Source organism: Phocoena phocoena, chromosome 6 (assembly GCF_963924675.1).
Source record: "Phocoena phocoena chromosome 6, mPhoPho1.1, whole genome shotgun sequence".
NCBI lineage: Eukaryota > Metazoa > Chordata > Mammalia > Artiodactyla > Phocoenidae > Phocoena > Phocoena phocoena.
In genome coordinates, this window is record NC_089224.1 from 2,006,026 (window position 1) to 2,019,607 (window position 13,582).

At 43.0% G+C, this 13,582-nt stretch overlaps 1 protein-coding gene across 1 annotated transcript in view; it reads right to left on the reverse strand.

Moving 5' to 3' along the window:
• Nucleotides 1-13,582, reverse strand: part of LOC136124487 (probable ATP-dependent RNA helicase DDX60) — a 77,833-nt gene that overhangs the window by 37,487 nt on the left and 26,764 nt on the right. Inside the window, exons 13-21 of the mRNA XM_065879193.1 lie at nucleotides 13,308-13,560; nucleotides 11,093-11,259; nucleotides 10,390-10,548; nucleotides 8,642-8,791; nucleotides 6,257-6,376; nucleotides 4,591-4,686; nucleotides 1,437-1,552; nucleotides 458-600; nucleotides 249-358 (exon numbers count right to left, since the gene is read on the reverse strand). Coding sequence (XP_065735265.1) covers nucleotides 249-358; nucleotides 458-600; nucleotides 1,437-1,552; nucleotides 4,591-4,686; nucleotides 6,257-6,376; nucleotides 8,642-8,791; nucleotides 10,390-10,548; nucleotides 11,093-11,259; nucleotides 13,308-13,560 — 1,314 coding nt within the window. The remainder of the gene's footprint in view (nucleotides 1-248; nucleotides 359-457; nucleotides 601-1,436; nucleotides 1,553-4,590; nucleotides 4,687-6,256; nucleotides 6,377-8,641; nucleotides 8,792-10,389; nucleotides 10,549-11,092; nucleotides 11,260-13,307; nucleotides 13,561-13,582) is intronic.

Consider the following 13,582-nt stretch of genomic DNA (forward strand, 5'->3'; position numbering starts at 1 on the left):
GTGGGCAAAGAATAAAGAAAATCGACCCCAAGAAACTTCAGGTTAAGATGTTCAGTCATTCCTAAGCTTTGCAGATGTAGGCACCACTGAGGAGCAGATGAAAACTCTTGTTACTCTTAAAACTCAGGTTCAATATCCGTTACAGAGCATCGATTCTGTAATTCTGATGAGTGTCGCCCAGGCAGCTTTGCAATATGATACAAACCACCGATGTGGCTCAGAACAAACATGGCGGAACCATCACTCACATGGTCCACGGTCAGCGCAGCGCAAGGGTGAAAATGGTCAAAGGAGATGTCATGATTGTTTACTGAACATACGTGCTTCTCTAAATCATTGTATCTCTCTGCATAGAGCACTGGAAATGAAGAGCAAGGATTTCCAAATGAATGAACACACAATGGCTGGAATAACTTGAAAAGAAAAGATAAAATTCCTATGACTATGTCAAACATACCAAGTCTCACTTTATACGACTGCTTCCTCAGTAAGTAGTCTCGGTGAGAACTGGCGCGGCAGTTGGCATTTCTTGAAGAAGCAGTATTTTTTTCTATCATACTGTCTGTTTGTTTCCAGTACTGTTTTATGGATCGTAGCCACCTTAAAAATTTAAATCACATATTATTTAGGCAGAACATGGAACCACTTCCTGTGAAAGGATTTTAAAGTACTTTAAATAAAGAAAATTTTATGTGCCTTAAAAATTACTTAAGGGAATAGGCCCTGGAGCCAGATGACCTAAGATGGAATCCCAGCCTCCTTACCATGGGCTGAAGCTCTCGGTTGCATCACAAAATCTCTCTGGGCCTCATTTTCCACATTTAAAATGGAAATAATAATAGCAGTATGGAAAAGACTATCTAACAGTAGTAATGAAAATAATAAATCGTAAGGGCTGTTGGCCATTTAAAATAAATTAACATATGCAAAGCACTTAGAAGAGCACCTGGCAAATAGGAGTCTTTGCTATAATTGTTGCTGTTAGTGGGTAAAAATCTAGCCCCGTGGATAAATAATATGGGGTTTTCAACTAATAAGGCTTCACTATCTTTCTAAACATCTACAAAGTGGGACAACGTAAGAAATCTCAAGGTCCATGGCAGAGCATGTCATTATACCATTTTAATTTTATTTCTTGGTAAAGGACAAAGAAAAAGAAACATAAATTGATAACTTCCGGTGAACCTTTTTTGAGATACGGGGGATATTTCCTAGTCAGCTGCAGATCCAGCTGGGAGAACCCTTGATTTTCCTTTATAGAGTGTGGGCTTGCTCAGCACCTGCCAGGAGAGGTGACTCTGTTCCTTGAATATCCAGAGATAAGGTAATAAATTCACCAGAAAGTTATGAAACTCTCCAGAACCCAGATAGAAAGCATGACATTCAAACATTCAAAATAGATAAGCATTGTATCCGGACTAGAAGCTAATGCCTACTCGGTGAGATGCTCCGGGTTGCTGATGGTAGCAGAAAGGGCCAGGAAGGGACAGCGGATCATGACAAGGAGATGCTCCCAGACTTCTGCTCCAATTTCTCCACCAAGACAGTGGACCTATTAAAGACAAAAATTCTCCATTAAAAATGAGCAGAAGGTCTGAAGAGATATTTTTCCAAAGAAAACAAACAGATGGCCAACAGGCACATGGCAAGATGCTCAACATCACCAGTCATCGAGAAATGAAAATCAAAACCACATGAGATATCACTCGCATCTGTCAGAACGGCCACCATCAAAAAGAACACAAATAACAAGTGTTGGCAAGAATGTGGAGAAAAGAGAACGCTTGTGCACTGTTGGTGGGAATGTATATTGGTGCAGCCACTGCAGAAAACAGTATGGAGGTTCCTCAAAAACCTAAAAATAGAGTTACCATATGACCCAGCAATTCCACTTCGGGGTATTTATCCGAAGAATACCAAAAGATATAAGCATCCCCCATGTTAATTGCAGCACTATGTATAACAGCCAAGATATGAAGCAATCTAAGTGTCCACTGAAGGATGAGTGGATAAAGAAACTGTGGTATGTATATGCAGAATGGAATATTATTCAGCCATAAAAAAGAATGAAATCTTCCCATTTGTGACAACATGGAAGGACGTCAAGGGCATTATGCTAAGTGAAATAAATCAACAAATCAGACATAAAAAGACAAATAATGATCTCACATGTGAAATCTTAAAAAAAACCCACACACACAAAAAAACAAGCTCAAAGACATAGAGAACAAATAGGCATTTGCAACAGGTGGGCATGGGAGAAACGGGTGGACTGCTTTTGTTTGTTTTAGTCTAGTTTAAATAAATTAAATAATTTTTCAGTTGATTTAAAACCAGCGAATGAAAATAAGACAGGGGAACCTGAATCATCATACATGGTCTCCAATTACCTTTAATCAACCATGCCAAGTTTACGTAAATATTGGCAAATTCAGGCAAGAGAAAATCTTGACACAAATTCTTTTAATTCCCATAACCGATCCATCAATAATTCCTCTTTATCTTACTTTCCAAAATGTCTTTCAGATCTAAGTATTTTCTCCATGTCCACGGCCCCCAAGTCAATCACGATACCCTCCTGGCCACCCTCCTAGCTTCCCAGGCCATCCCCTGAACACTTCACATCACAGCCAACAGATACGTCTCAAGGATGAATTCCATCAGGCCATGTCCACAATTAAATTTCTTCAATATCTTCCCATTGCATGTGGAACAAAATATAAACTCCTGAACAGGGCGTACATGTTGTGCTGGGAGTAACCGCCCCCCACCTGCCTCTCCAGCTTCATTCAAGCCTCTCTCCCATCCTGCCCTCACTTTCCTCCAGACACACTGAACTTTGCTTTGTTCCCTGACCACATCTTTCCTACCCCGGAGCTTCCACATATATTGTTCCTTCTGCTCTTACCCCCTTTTGAACTTGCAGAGTTCGGTTCAATGTCGCCCCATGGGAAGACTTTCTGACCAGCCACCGCAGAGCCGTCCCCCTGCTGTCTCCCTGCCATCACCACAGTGGGGTCACACTGATCCATCTCTTCACCATACACACTGATGCGGGCTGCCACCGTCATGGGTAGGCGTAGCTGTCTACCCCCTTTTTTCCAATGATTCTGTGACTTACCCTGGGCATTCCCAGCACCAACAGTGCCTGGAATTGTGGAGATACTCCTTATATATTTGCTGAATTAACGAATGTCCTTTGACCAAATAAAGCAAATGGAACTAGATTTAGGGAAGATTCTCAAATATGGTCTCCTTTAAATAGATTAAACTATGACACCTGGCAATCAACTGGAAAGAACGTACCATCAGAGCCAGACAATTAAAAAAAAGAAAAAACTTCCCCTGCCCATTTGGCTTTGCCCTAGTCAGATAATACACCAGCCCGTCAGCGTTACCCTGACATAAAATTGGGGAAACTGAGGTACCCCATGTCACAGCATTTCAAAGCTTTGAGACCAGAGTACAATTCAAGGTTCTAGACTGCCAAGACAAAGCTGTTGGATTTTTTTTTTTCAATATGAATATTCAAGGCCTTCAGGATGTAGCATATACAGAATGAGCAAAAAATAAAACACAGTAAGTCAGGTTCAAACCAATCAAAAGCACAGCTCTCTTGGTAGCTTCAAGCTTACAACAGGAAAAATTAAGTGAAATACAGGCTTATCATCATTTTCCCCTTTAAACTGAAAGCCCTTTGGAGCAAAAGAATTCTTTTATAATGCTTTAAGTCTCTTTGAATAAATATTCTTAATTCTGCTGTAAAAACTTTCTCAATAACCTTCATTTGCTCTATAAATGTCCATCATTTTCCAACCTGCTCTCTCTGCCCAGGGAAACTGACCCACAGAGGCTACTTCAAAAGAGCTCCAATGCTCTCTGGTTCCACTGGCTTTGGCCAAAGGAGAGCCTGGACAAGAGACCTGAAGGGAATGAGGGTGAGGTCTTTGTGCCACTGGCTGCCTTCCTGGCAGGTTACCCTGAGCCAGGTGTGCTCCTCGGCTAAGGCAGCTGCCCCTTGCAAAGTGGCCAGCACACTCAATCTTCCTGTGGGTCTCATTGACCATATCTTTCCTTGTCCCTTTAGGCTGAGGGGTAACCTCCTCGCCCTGGGCTACTGCACTAACGGCACAGTTCCCCCCCGCCCACACACCTTTGCAAAAAGCTCTTCTTGAATTCTTCCATTTTGTGTGTGTCGTCTGTTTCCTGCTGGGACCATGACTGACAAGATACTGTACATAACTGACATCATTGTTATAGCCCCCAACTCCTTGCTCTGGAGATCAAAGATCAGATTTTCGGAATCTCTGTCCAGGAAAACTTATGCCCTAGTGGTGAGTTCTACTCCTCTGAAACGGTGGTCACCAAAGACAGCTCCTCTGCCATCCAGAGGTCCGCAGACACAGATACCCTGTCCTGAGCCAGAACAGGAAAACGGAGCCCAAAGACTGGCGTGATTCACAGGGGAAAGACAATGTCCTCCGCAACCGAAACTCCACGCAGACGATGAATGCCCCGAAGCAGCAAATGTCTTCAGTGTGGCGCTTACGCAACCAGGAACTCAACCCAGAGAAATAATACCAAACCTACCTCATCAAATATAACATATCTGATCCTTTTCACCCACGCCTGGCGATGCGGAGCTAGCAGCAGAATTTCAAAGCAGGCAGGCACTGTGACAAGTACCTAAAAACAAGAGCATTGCGCAAACACTTTTGAGCACTTGCTACACCAAGATGTAGTTCTAAGAATATAAAAGAGAGAGTTAAAACTCCTGAATGGACCTCCTGATTAAGTAGAATATGATATATTCGTTTGAATCTTGTGACACTGCAATTTTTATAGGTCAAAATGGTAAGATATCAGATTTGAAGTTTAAATTCTTACTTATAAGCATTCACGGTAATAATAGGAAGAGTTCATTGTCGCAGGTTTATTCCTTCAAAATCTGACCCCGAGGTTCAGTTTAGGTTGAACACCATTTATTCAAAATGAACAACTATGGAAGTTGGGAGAGGATGGGGCAGAGTGAGAAGGTGAACTTCAGAACACACCTGGTGACGCGCTGGCCCATCTAGCTTGGAGTCTGGAGCGCATGGCGGCCATCAGTGCTACTCCACACGCAGCCGAAATGGCCAGTGTCTCTGCCCCAGCCCCGCTCAGTCCCAGGGTGCCGAAAGCGGGGCAGCACAGGGCCCGACAGCAGGCCTCTGCCGGACCTCACGCCCCGCCCCTGGGCAGCGGTGCTCTTACAAATGGCGATGTGGGCGTCACATCTCACATCCACCATGCAATGTGCTATAGTCACGTTTTCACTTTCTGTTTAGCTCTAACTGTTTTCAGTGAGCTTAATAAGGAGGGAAACTGTCTGATTTACTTAACACCATGAAGTCCATCCATAAATACAACATTCTGAAACTATGATGAGTATCCTTCACATCAAGAAAGGTCAAGAGGGCTTCCCTGGTGGTGCAGTGGTTGAGAGTCCGCCTGCCGATGCAGGGGATACCGGTTCGTGCCCCGGTCCGGGAGGATCCCGCATGCCACGGAGCGGCTGGGCCCGTGAACCATGGCCGCTGGGCCTGCGCGTCCGGAGCCTGTGCTCCGCAGCGGGAGAGGCCACAACAGTGAGAGGCCCGCATACCGCAAAAAAAAAAAAAAAAAAAAATTGTAAAAAAAAAAAAGAAAGGTCAAGAAACAGTTATCCTGAATGGAAATCAGTTTGTCAGTTTTTATAACATGGGGTTCTTCAGATCATTTTCGATCCACTCATAAACCAAGATGATGCCATGAAATATAACTGAAATCTGCAATCAAAAGCTAAGTGTCCTTGAGAAAGATGAGCTCCATTTCTTACTCTCTGGAATATAACACTGTTCAATTTTCTCTAAAGCCACTTCATCTTTTTTTTTTTTTTTTTTTTTTTTGCGGTACGCGGGCCTCTCACTGTTGTGGCCTCTCCCGCTGTGGAGCACAGGCTCCGGACACACAGGCCCAGCGGCCATGGCTCACGGGCCCAGCCGCTCCACAGCATGTGGGATCCTCCCGGACCGGGGCACAAACCCGTGTCCCCTGCATCGGCAGGCGGACTCTCAACCACTGCGCCACCAGGGAAGCCCAAGCCACTTCATCTTTTATAAATTCAAGAAAATTACTTCTACAAGCCCTTGTCAAGATACTGCATTTCTACTGAAAGAGACTTCTGAGTACTATCATATAATTCAGTAACAAATGCATTAATTAGTGTATGTCCTACCTGAGAGTTTAGAGCCTCATGACGATACTCCCGTGTAAAAACACCGCACAGAGATCCACCTTTTGGCAGATTTTTGCTGAAACGATTCTCAACAGTTGCTGCCACCTGATTGACAAGGGCCTGATTGACAGGGGAAAATATCCATTAATCACATAATAAAGTACAGGGGAAACCTCAGAGAGAGAACGACAGGCACTGTCTAAAATTACGTACTGCTGGGAGGGCAGGAAGCTTCATCACCCCTTTCTCCTACCATCTGCCTAACCCACGGGCTGTCTTTGAGCTCTGTGACTACACGTGAACACACTTATAACCTCAACCCAATGTAAAATGGGAAAACCCGGCTTCATCAGAGGGAAAAAGCAGGAAATGTTGCCCACGCGTGACAAACAAACAGCTGATACCTGGGCCACCAAGGCTTAGAAAGAAACCGTGAGTCGATGTAGAACGGCCAAGGAGGGCAGCCGGGATGGACGTGTGGTTCTCGTATTTGGGGGCATCCCCAGACCTCTACCTGCGAGTGTACAGGGGACCCACACCCCGGACTAGGCAGGTGGTAGCCAGCGAAATCTGAGCGTGTGCAAACCTATACACATCTCCGTATTTCACACTCTATGCCCAAAAAAGTCTCACCTAGATTAAAATGTAAACTTTAAAACATAAGCATAAAGATACTAGAAAGTGGACACTTTCATATATTTGAGCACACTCGGAAACACTAAACGGAAATACTGATAGATCTGACTACACAAAGATATTAACAAAGTACCACTGATATAACCGTAATATAGCAAAAAGATGAAATGACAAAAGTATATCGGTTATACTTTACAGAGAAAAAGTAATATACTTATTATACAGACTTCTGGCCAATCAATAAAAAGGCAATGCCCTTCCACTACAAGAAAAAGAAAATGGGCAGATGTCATGAACAAGTAGTTCACGATTAAAGAAATATCACTGCCCAGAAATCATATGGAAAGGCTCCCCAATCAGTGATCACAGAAATGCAGATTTATTATGAGATGGAAATTTTTACCTAGCAGTATGGCAAAAAATGTTTAAAGATCATACGAATGTTGGAAAAAAATAAGAGGATATATATACTTCCATATACTGTCAGAGGGAATAAAAATGGATTTAAACTTTTAGAAGAGTAATTTGGCTTCTAAAACCTTTGGGTTCTAAAACTTTTAGAAGAGGAATATGTATTGTGTTGAATTACCAATTCCACCTCCAGTAAGCTTCATTTTTCTTGATGTATTTTATTAATTTCCTGCTATGAACACTTACTGCTTTCGTAACCATGAAAAACGAAAAAGTTACAATCAAAACTAAAGTGCTAATTTCAACTAATCATGTTGATCAGTCTGGTTCTGAGCCCGATCCCAAGTCACTCAACGCCACATTTTCCTAGAAACTAAAATGGAATGAGATCTCATTTTAATCTGCAGAATCAAAGTTATCCCAAGTAAATCTGCCTTTCTTAAGAGTAATCGCATTAAAAACAAGGGGTTGTAAATGAGGATATGCAAACTTATACTTCCTGTAAATCAGCCTTTCTCCTAAATGACAGGTTACACTTTCTGTATTTAAGCTTGGCATTAGGTGGTTCCAGCCATAAAAGAAATATGGCAAAAGCACCTGGCATGAGAAACACATCAGGCACTGACACCCAAGAGCAGACAGGATGCATCCCATCAAGGGCAGACGAAACGCGGGGTTCCTAAAGACTCAACGTTGCCCGACATAGTCGGGATGCTTCTCTCAGTTCGAGCAAAAAGCTGAATGACAAGATCACAGGACCAGACCTCTGCCTCACAGTGTTCTAAGGGAAGTATTACTTTGGCCTCTCAGACTGGAAGGAGAAAATGCAGGTTAGAAAATAAAGTGAGATGCGTGGAAACAGAACAGGCTGGTGGTTGGCTAGGGTGGGGCTAAGGGCGGGGAGAACAGGTGAGGGTGGTCAAAAGGTACAAAGTTCCAGTTATAAGATAAATAAGTCTGGGGATGTAACAGTGACTATTGTTAACAATACGGTATTGTGTACCTGACAGTTTCTAAGAGAGCAGATCTTAAAAGTTCTCATCACAAGGAAACACAAAATGTTTAACTATATGAGGTGATTCACGATTCATGTTCACTAGAATTATAGGGGTGATCATTTAACAATACATACAAATATTGACCATTATGCTGTACACACGAAACTAACAGGTTACACATCCGTTTTATCTCAATAAAAGTGGAAAAAAATAAATTGCGAAAAAAAATAAAGAGAGCTAGATCTACCACATGACTACAGGCATTAAACTAAAAGAGGAGGTTCGGGAGTGAAAGAGAAAATGTAAGTCACTTGAACAACCCCCCAGCCCCCAGACCTACCTTGGTGGGGGCCACGTACACGACCACCCCATCGTCGCCCTCCCGTAGCACCTTCTCCATGCAGTAGTAGGAGGCGTAGGTCTTCCCTGAGGACGTGGGGGCCACTATGACCGCAGACTCATTCTTGTCCACGACGTCCAAGAGCTCTCGCTGCAGGGTCAGAGCACCGTTGTGTCAGAGCCACGAGAAGCACGTTAGCAAAACAAATACCTTAAGACACTTCCAGCATAATTCTCTGAGCCGCAAAGGAGTGGCTGCGAGTTGAAAACACACCAAAAGATACACGGGAACTTGTGAAGAACTCACGGCCTCTCCCAGAAGAGAGAATTGCAGCACTTTTGAGCGTCTGGAGGTGGGTTTGTGTGTGAAAAATGCAGAGAGGGCCTGAACAAAATATCTTGTCCTTGGGTAGATATTCTTTCTGATTACTTGTCATTGAGTAAGCGCATGACGGCTCTGAGAAATGAAGATCTAAGAGTATGTATTTTTGTAAGGGTGAAAAAGTAGCTGAACAGAAAACAAAAAAATCAAGGATTAATCATTTTACTACTTATCTTGTACTTTCTAAATAGAAGGATGCCAGCCCCTACTTTGGAGGGCATGTGGGACCTTCATTAAAACAGACTCCCGGGACTCCCCTGGTGGCACAGTGGTTGAGAGTCCGCCTGCCGACGCAGGGGACATGGCTTCGTGCCCCGGTCCGGGAAGATCCCACATGCCGCAGAGCGGCTGGGCCCGTGAGCCATGGCCGCTGAGCCTGCGCGTCCGGAGCCTGTGCTCCGCAACGGGAGAGGCCACAACAGTGAGAGGCCCGCGTAACACACACACACACAAAAACAAACTCTCATCCATTTAGCCTATGCTTTTATTTATCAAAATGAGGACTAGTGAAAGGATCATTAGCCTGTGTGATGGGCAGAAGATGGAAAAGCCCCCCAAAGCCCCATCCTGCACACTCTCTGAATCCTGGTCCACTCTGGGCCACACCTCAGAGCAAAGGCGACATCAGAAGAAGCGTAGCAGAGGCGGGCGTAGATACCTGGAGGGCCCTTAGCTGCTTCGTGTTCTGCACTTCAGGAAGGAAGGACCTGGTCCCCCTGCCCCAGAACAGCAGGCAGGGAGTTTCTGAGGCACTCCAGCATCATCAACACAAGGACGATAAAGTCAGATTCTGCTAAGACCATCTGTTAGACTGAACCTCTGGAATGGCATTTTCATAGCCAAACATGTTTAACTGATAAGGTTCGAGGCAATTTCATAAGGTTGAATCAATGCAGAAACGCACCCTTTTATTCCTAATTTTCTAGCCATCAATATTAATTTTACACTTATTTATAGAAAAGTAGCTACTATGGTCACGGGTACAGGCTGTAAATATCTAAACAACTGTCTCTACTGTTTAAACTCCTTGAATGTCTCTGTCACATTTTACATAGGATATCCTGCAGACACAGGGAAGCCTCCATAATGATACAGTCGGATGACAAAGACAGAACTTCAAATATATATGTGTGACTCCATCAGAGGACCTCCAAGAAAATGGTCTATTTATGAAAAATGGATGATATGAAAAATTCACTTTCTTTAAATGGGAAAAAGTCTACATTTGACATTTCCCATGACAATTTTAAATAAGATGACTCAACATGAAGAACTTCATGCCAGATGTGCTATGTGGAATCATGAGAAGCTCCTGAGATCAGATTTAATAATGAAATACAAAAATGTTTCTTTCATCCAGTCATTACCTGCCAGGTGTCAGGAATAAAGTCCTGGACTCTGGGGTCTGGATCTTTCCTCTCATCTCGTACCAAATACTGGCCCATGTACTGCAGCTGAAACCGAGCCGGCCCAATGCCAACTGAGTATTTGTTCTTCTTCTTCTCCTTCATGTCATTTTCTGTGACCTACAGGAGTTTACAAGCCCATTTTGAAAGTGATTGTAAATTACAACATCCTTTAAATGATTAAAAATATTTTTTAAAATAAAATAACTGAAAACTAATTTTTACGAGAAAAGCATTTTACCATCTTTCCAAGTTTGCAATATTTATTGAAGAAATCTCTTACCACCCAAATCATTATCTTAACTAAGAGTAAATAGCACACATAAAGATCTTCAGATATCCATCACGGCACTTGAGCTACAATCTGATATCAAGACAACTGAACAGTCGCAATATAGTTTTTAAATGTTTTGCTAGAATTAAACACAGGATTAGTTTTAAGGGTCTGCAGAGACTACCTGGCATTTTTGTCCAGAGAAGCTTTTGCAAAATTTTCTAATTCTAGGTTACTTCAAGTTGGGGGAGCTGGATTACTAATAATGATTATGAACTTGGAGTAAATATTTTCAGTGAAAAAAAAAAACCCAGGTAACTGTGCTTATAAGACACTTGAGGTGCACCTAATAATTACTCTACTAGAATGGAGCTATTCTGAAAACATTACCTGCGCTGGATGCAAAGTACTTGCCAACTCCTCAAATCCTAAGTACCTAAGGCATCTGGCTATGAGTTGCCGATCTGCCTCTTGCAAAAGTTCTGGGTATTTTTCCATCACGGAGTAGATCCTTTTCATCATTTGAACAGCTATACTTAAATCTTTTGTGGTTTCACCTTGGTAAAGAATAAACAGCAAAACTGTTATAAAGGCCATCAAAAATAATAAATGTCTGATTGTCCAAGATTATTCACTCAGGCTATTAACATGACCCAATTAAATTCACTGTCTTACTTAGCATTAATGGAGGTTTTGGAATACAGAAAACTCAATAAAATGAAAGTGCAACTAAACACATTCCGACGTCTCTGTGGATAACTGAGATGTAGCTCTGTAAGTGTCGGGGGGAAAAGGACAATCTTGTAGCTCATGATAGAAATAAGATCACTAAAGCCCAAGTTGGTCTAAGTTCTAAGGAATACAAATCTTTCCATGTCTTCTCTACTATGTTCAAAGAAAAATGTCCAGATGAGTCTAAATATCTGGTTAAAAACCTGGGCTTCCCTGGTGGCGCAGTGGTTGAGAGTCTGCCTGCCGATGCAGGGGACGCGGCTTCGTGCCCCGGTCCGGGAAGATCCCACGTGCCGCGGAGCGGCTGGGCCCGTGAGCCATGGCCGCTGAGCCTGCGCGTCCGCAGCCTGTGCTCCGCAACGGGAGAGGCCACGACAGTGAGAGGCCCGCGTACCGCAAAAAAAAAAAAAACTTGGCAACATTTATTGAACCCTAATGGTGACCAGAGATAAGAGTCTGGTGTAATCACTGGAGCCTTTAAATTCAATCAGTCTGTTACACCTACCAGATCCAAACCTTGCTAACCCCTGTCCATTTCTTTACAGTCACTTACATCCTTTCTTGTCCCCCTCACAGTTGGTCTTTTCATACTTCACACGTTAGGGCAGTTTTGATTCGCCCTTTCTTCCAATCAACCTACATTTTATCTATTTAACAAATATTACCAAACACATACTGATGCTATAAAGGCTACAAAAGAAACGTAAGCCACTGTTAATCCTGATCTCTCTCAGGGCAACGGCAAATCCTGACACAACATCTTAGAGAGACCCACAGAGGCCAAGTCTTATGCTTCTCACTGGGATGAAATCCTCAGCGAAGTCTGTCGTTGCAGGGGCAGACTGAAGTTTGTAGAATGACGGGGTAGGGGGGAGAAGAACCCCCAGTGACCCCGTGTTCAACGGATTCAAGTGTGGAGACGACCAAGATAGACAGGTCAACGAGGTGTACTCGGAAGTACTGTCTGGAGGCATGCTGGCCCCTCATCATCTCACCTGCCATCAACTTACACGTCTCTATCCAGCCATGTTTCTCTCTTACCTGCCTCTTCCTGCCTCTTCTTCTCTTTTCTACTATCTATTGTAGCAGTTGTAAAGTAGAGCACATGGAAACCACAGCAACTTCTGGAAGAACTCAGCATGCCAGGTGAACATGATCCGAGTTTTGCCCAGAAAGAAAATGCTCACGCTTCAGATGTCAGAGATGAACGACAGACTCTCCCTGGGACCTCGCCATCTGTGGGTCCCCTTAACGAGGCCCACAACTCTCTAAGTGGTTGTTTGTAAACTCTGACTGGGAATTGATTTGAATATTTTTATCGGAGTGTAGTTGACTTACATTGTTGTGTTAATTTCTGCTATACAGCAAAGTGATTCAGTTATACATACACATTCTTTTTCATATTCTTTTCCAATAGTTCCCTGTGCTCTACAGTAGGACCTTGTTGTTTATCCATCCTCTATGTACTAGTTTGCATCTGCTAATCCCAAACTCCCAATCCTCCCCTCCCCCTCTCCTTGGCAACCACAAGTCTGATCTCTATGTCTGCATGTCTGTTTCTGTTTCGTAGGTAAGTTCATTAGTGCCATATTTTAGATCCCACATGTAAGTGATAAGGAATTGATTTGAATTTGCTTATGAATGTGCTGTATCTTTGCTACTGGGGCCCCCTTTGAGACTTCACTGCTCATTGATAAAATAGAGGCAGTAGTACTTAGAGGACTTCTCCCAGGACAAAATCAGATAATGCATCCAAGGCTTCCCTAAGCCTTCTAACAGACTTCCAGTTAATAAATAAGTTATCATCATTAGATTTTTATTCTTTTCCAATGTATTCAAACAAACAAATCAACAGGAACTCACAGCCACATACCTTCACCACGGCAATGTTCTTTCCACGCTCTCAAGCAGGCAGTAATCCCCACCATTTCAACTCGAAATTTCACTGAGCTACTTTTACATGATTTCAAAAACTCTTCTAGGTTCTTTATTCCAGAGTTTAAATTCTCTTTCATTTCCTCCTCAATAGAAAAGGACAGAACATTCCATTTTTTCTCTTCTTTTTCTTCCTCCTTGGCAAATAGCCTCTCCTTATTCTCTCTAGTAATTTTTTCAGCCTTGGTCTCCTGCCCCCAAAAAGAAGGAAAC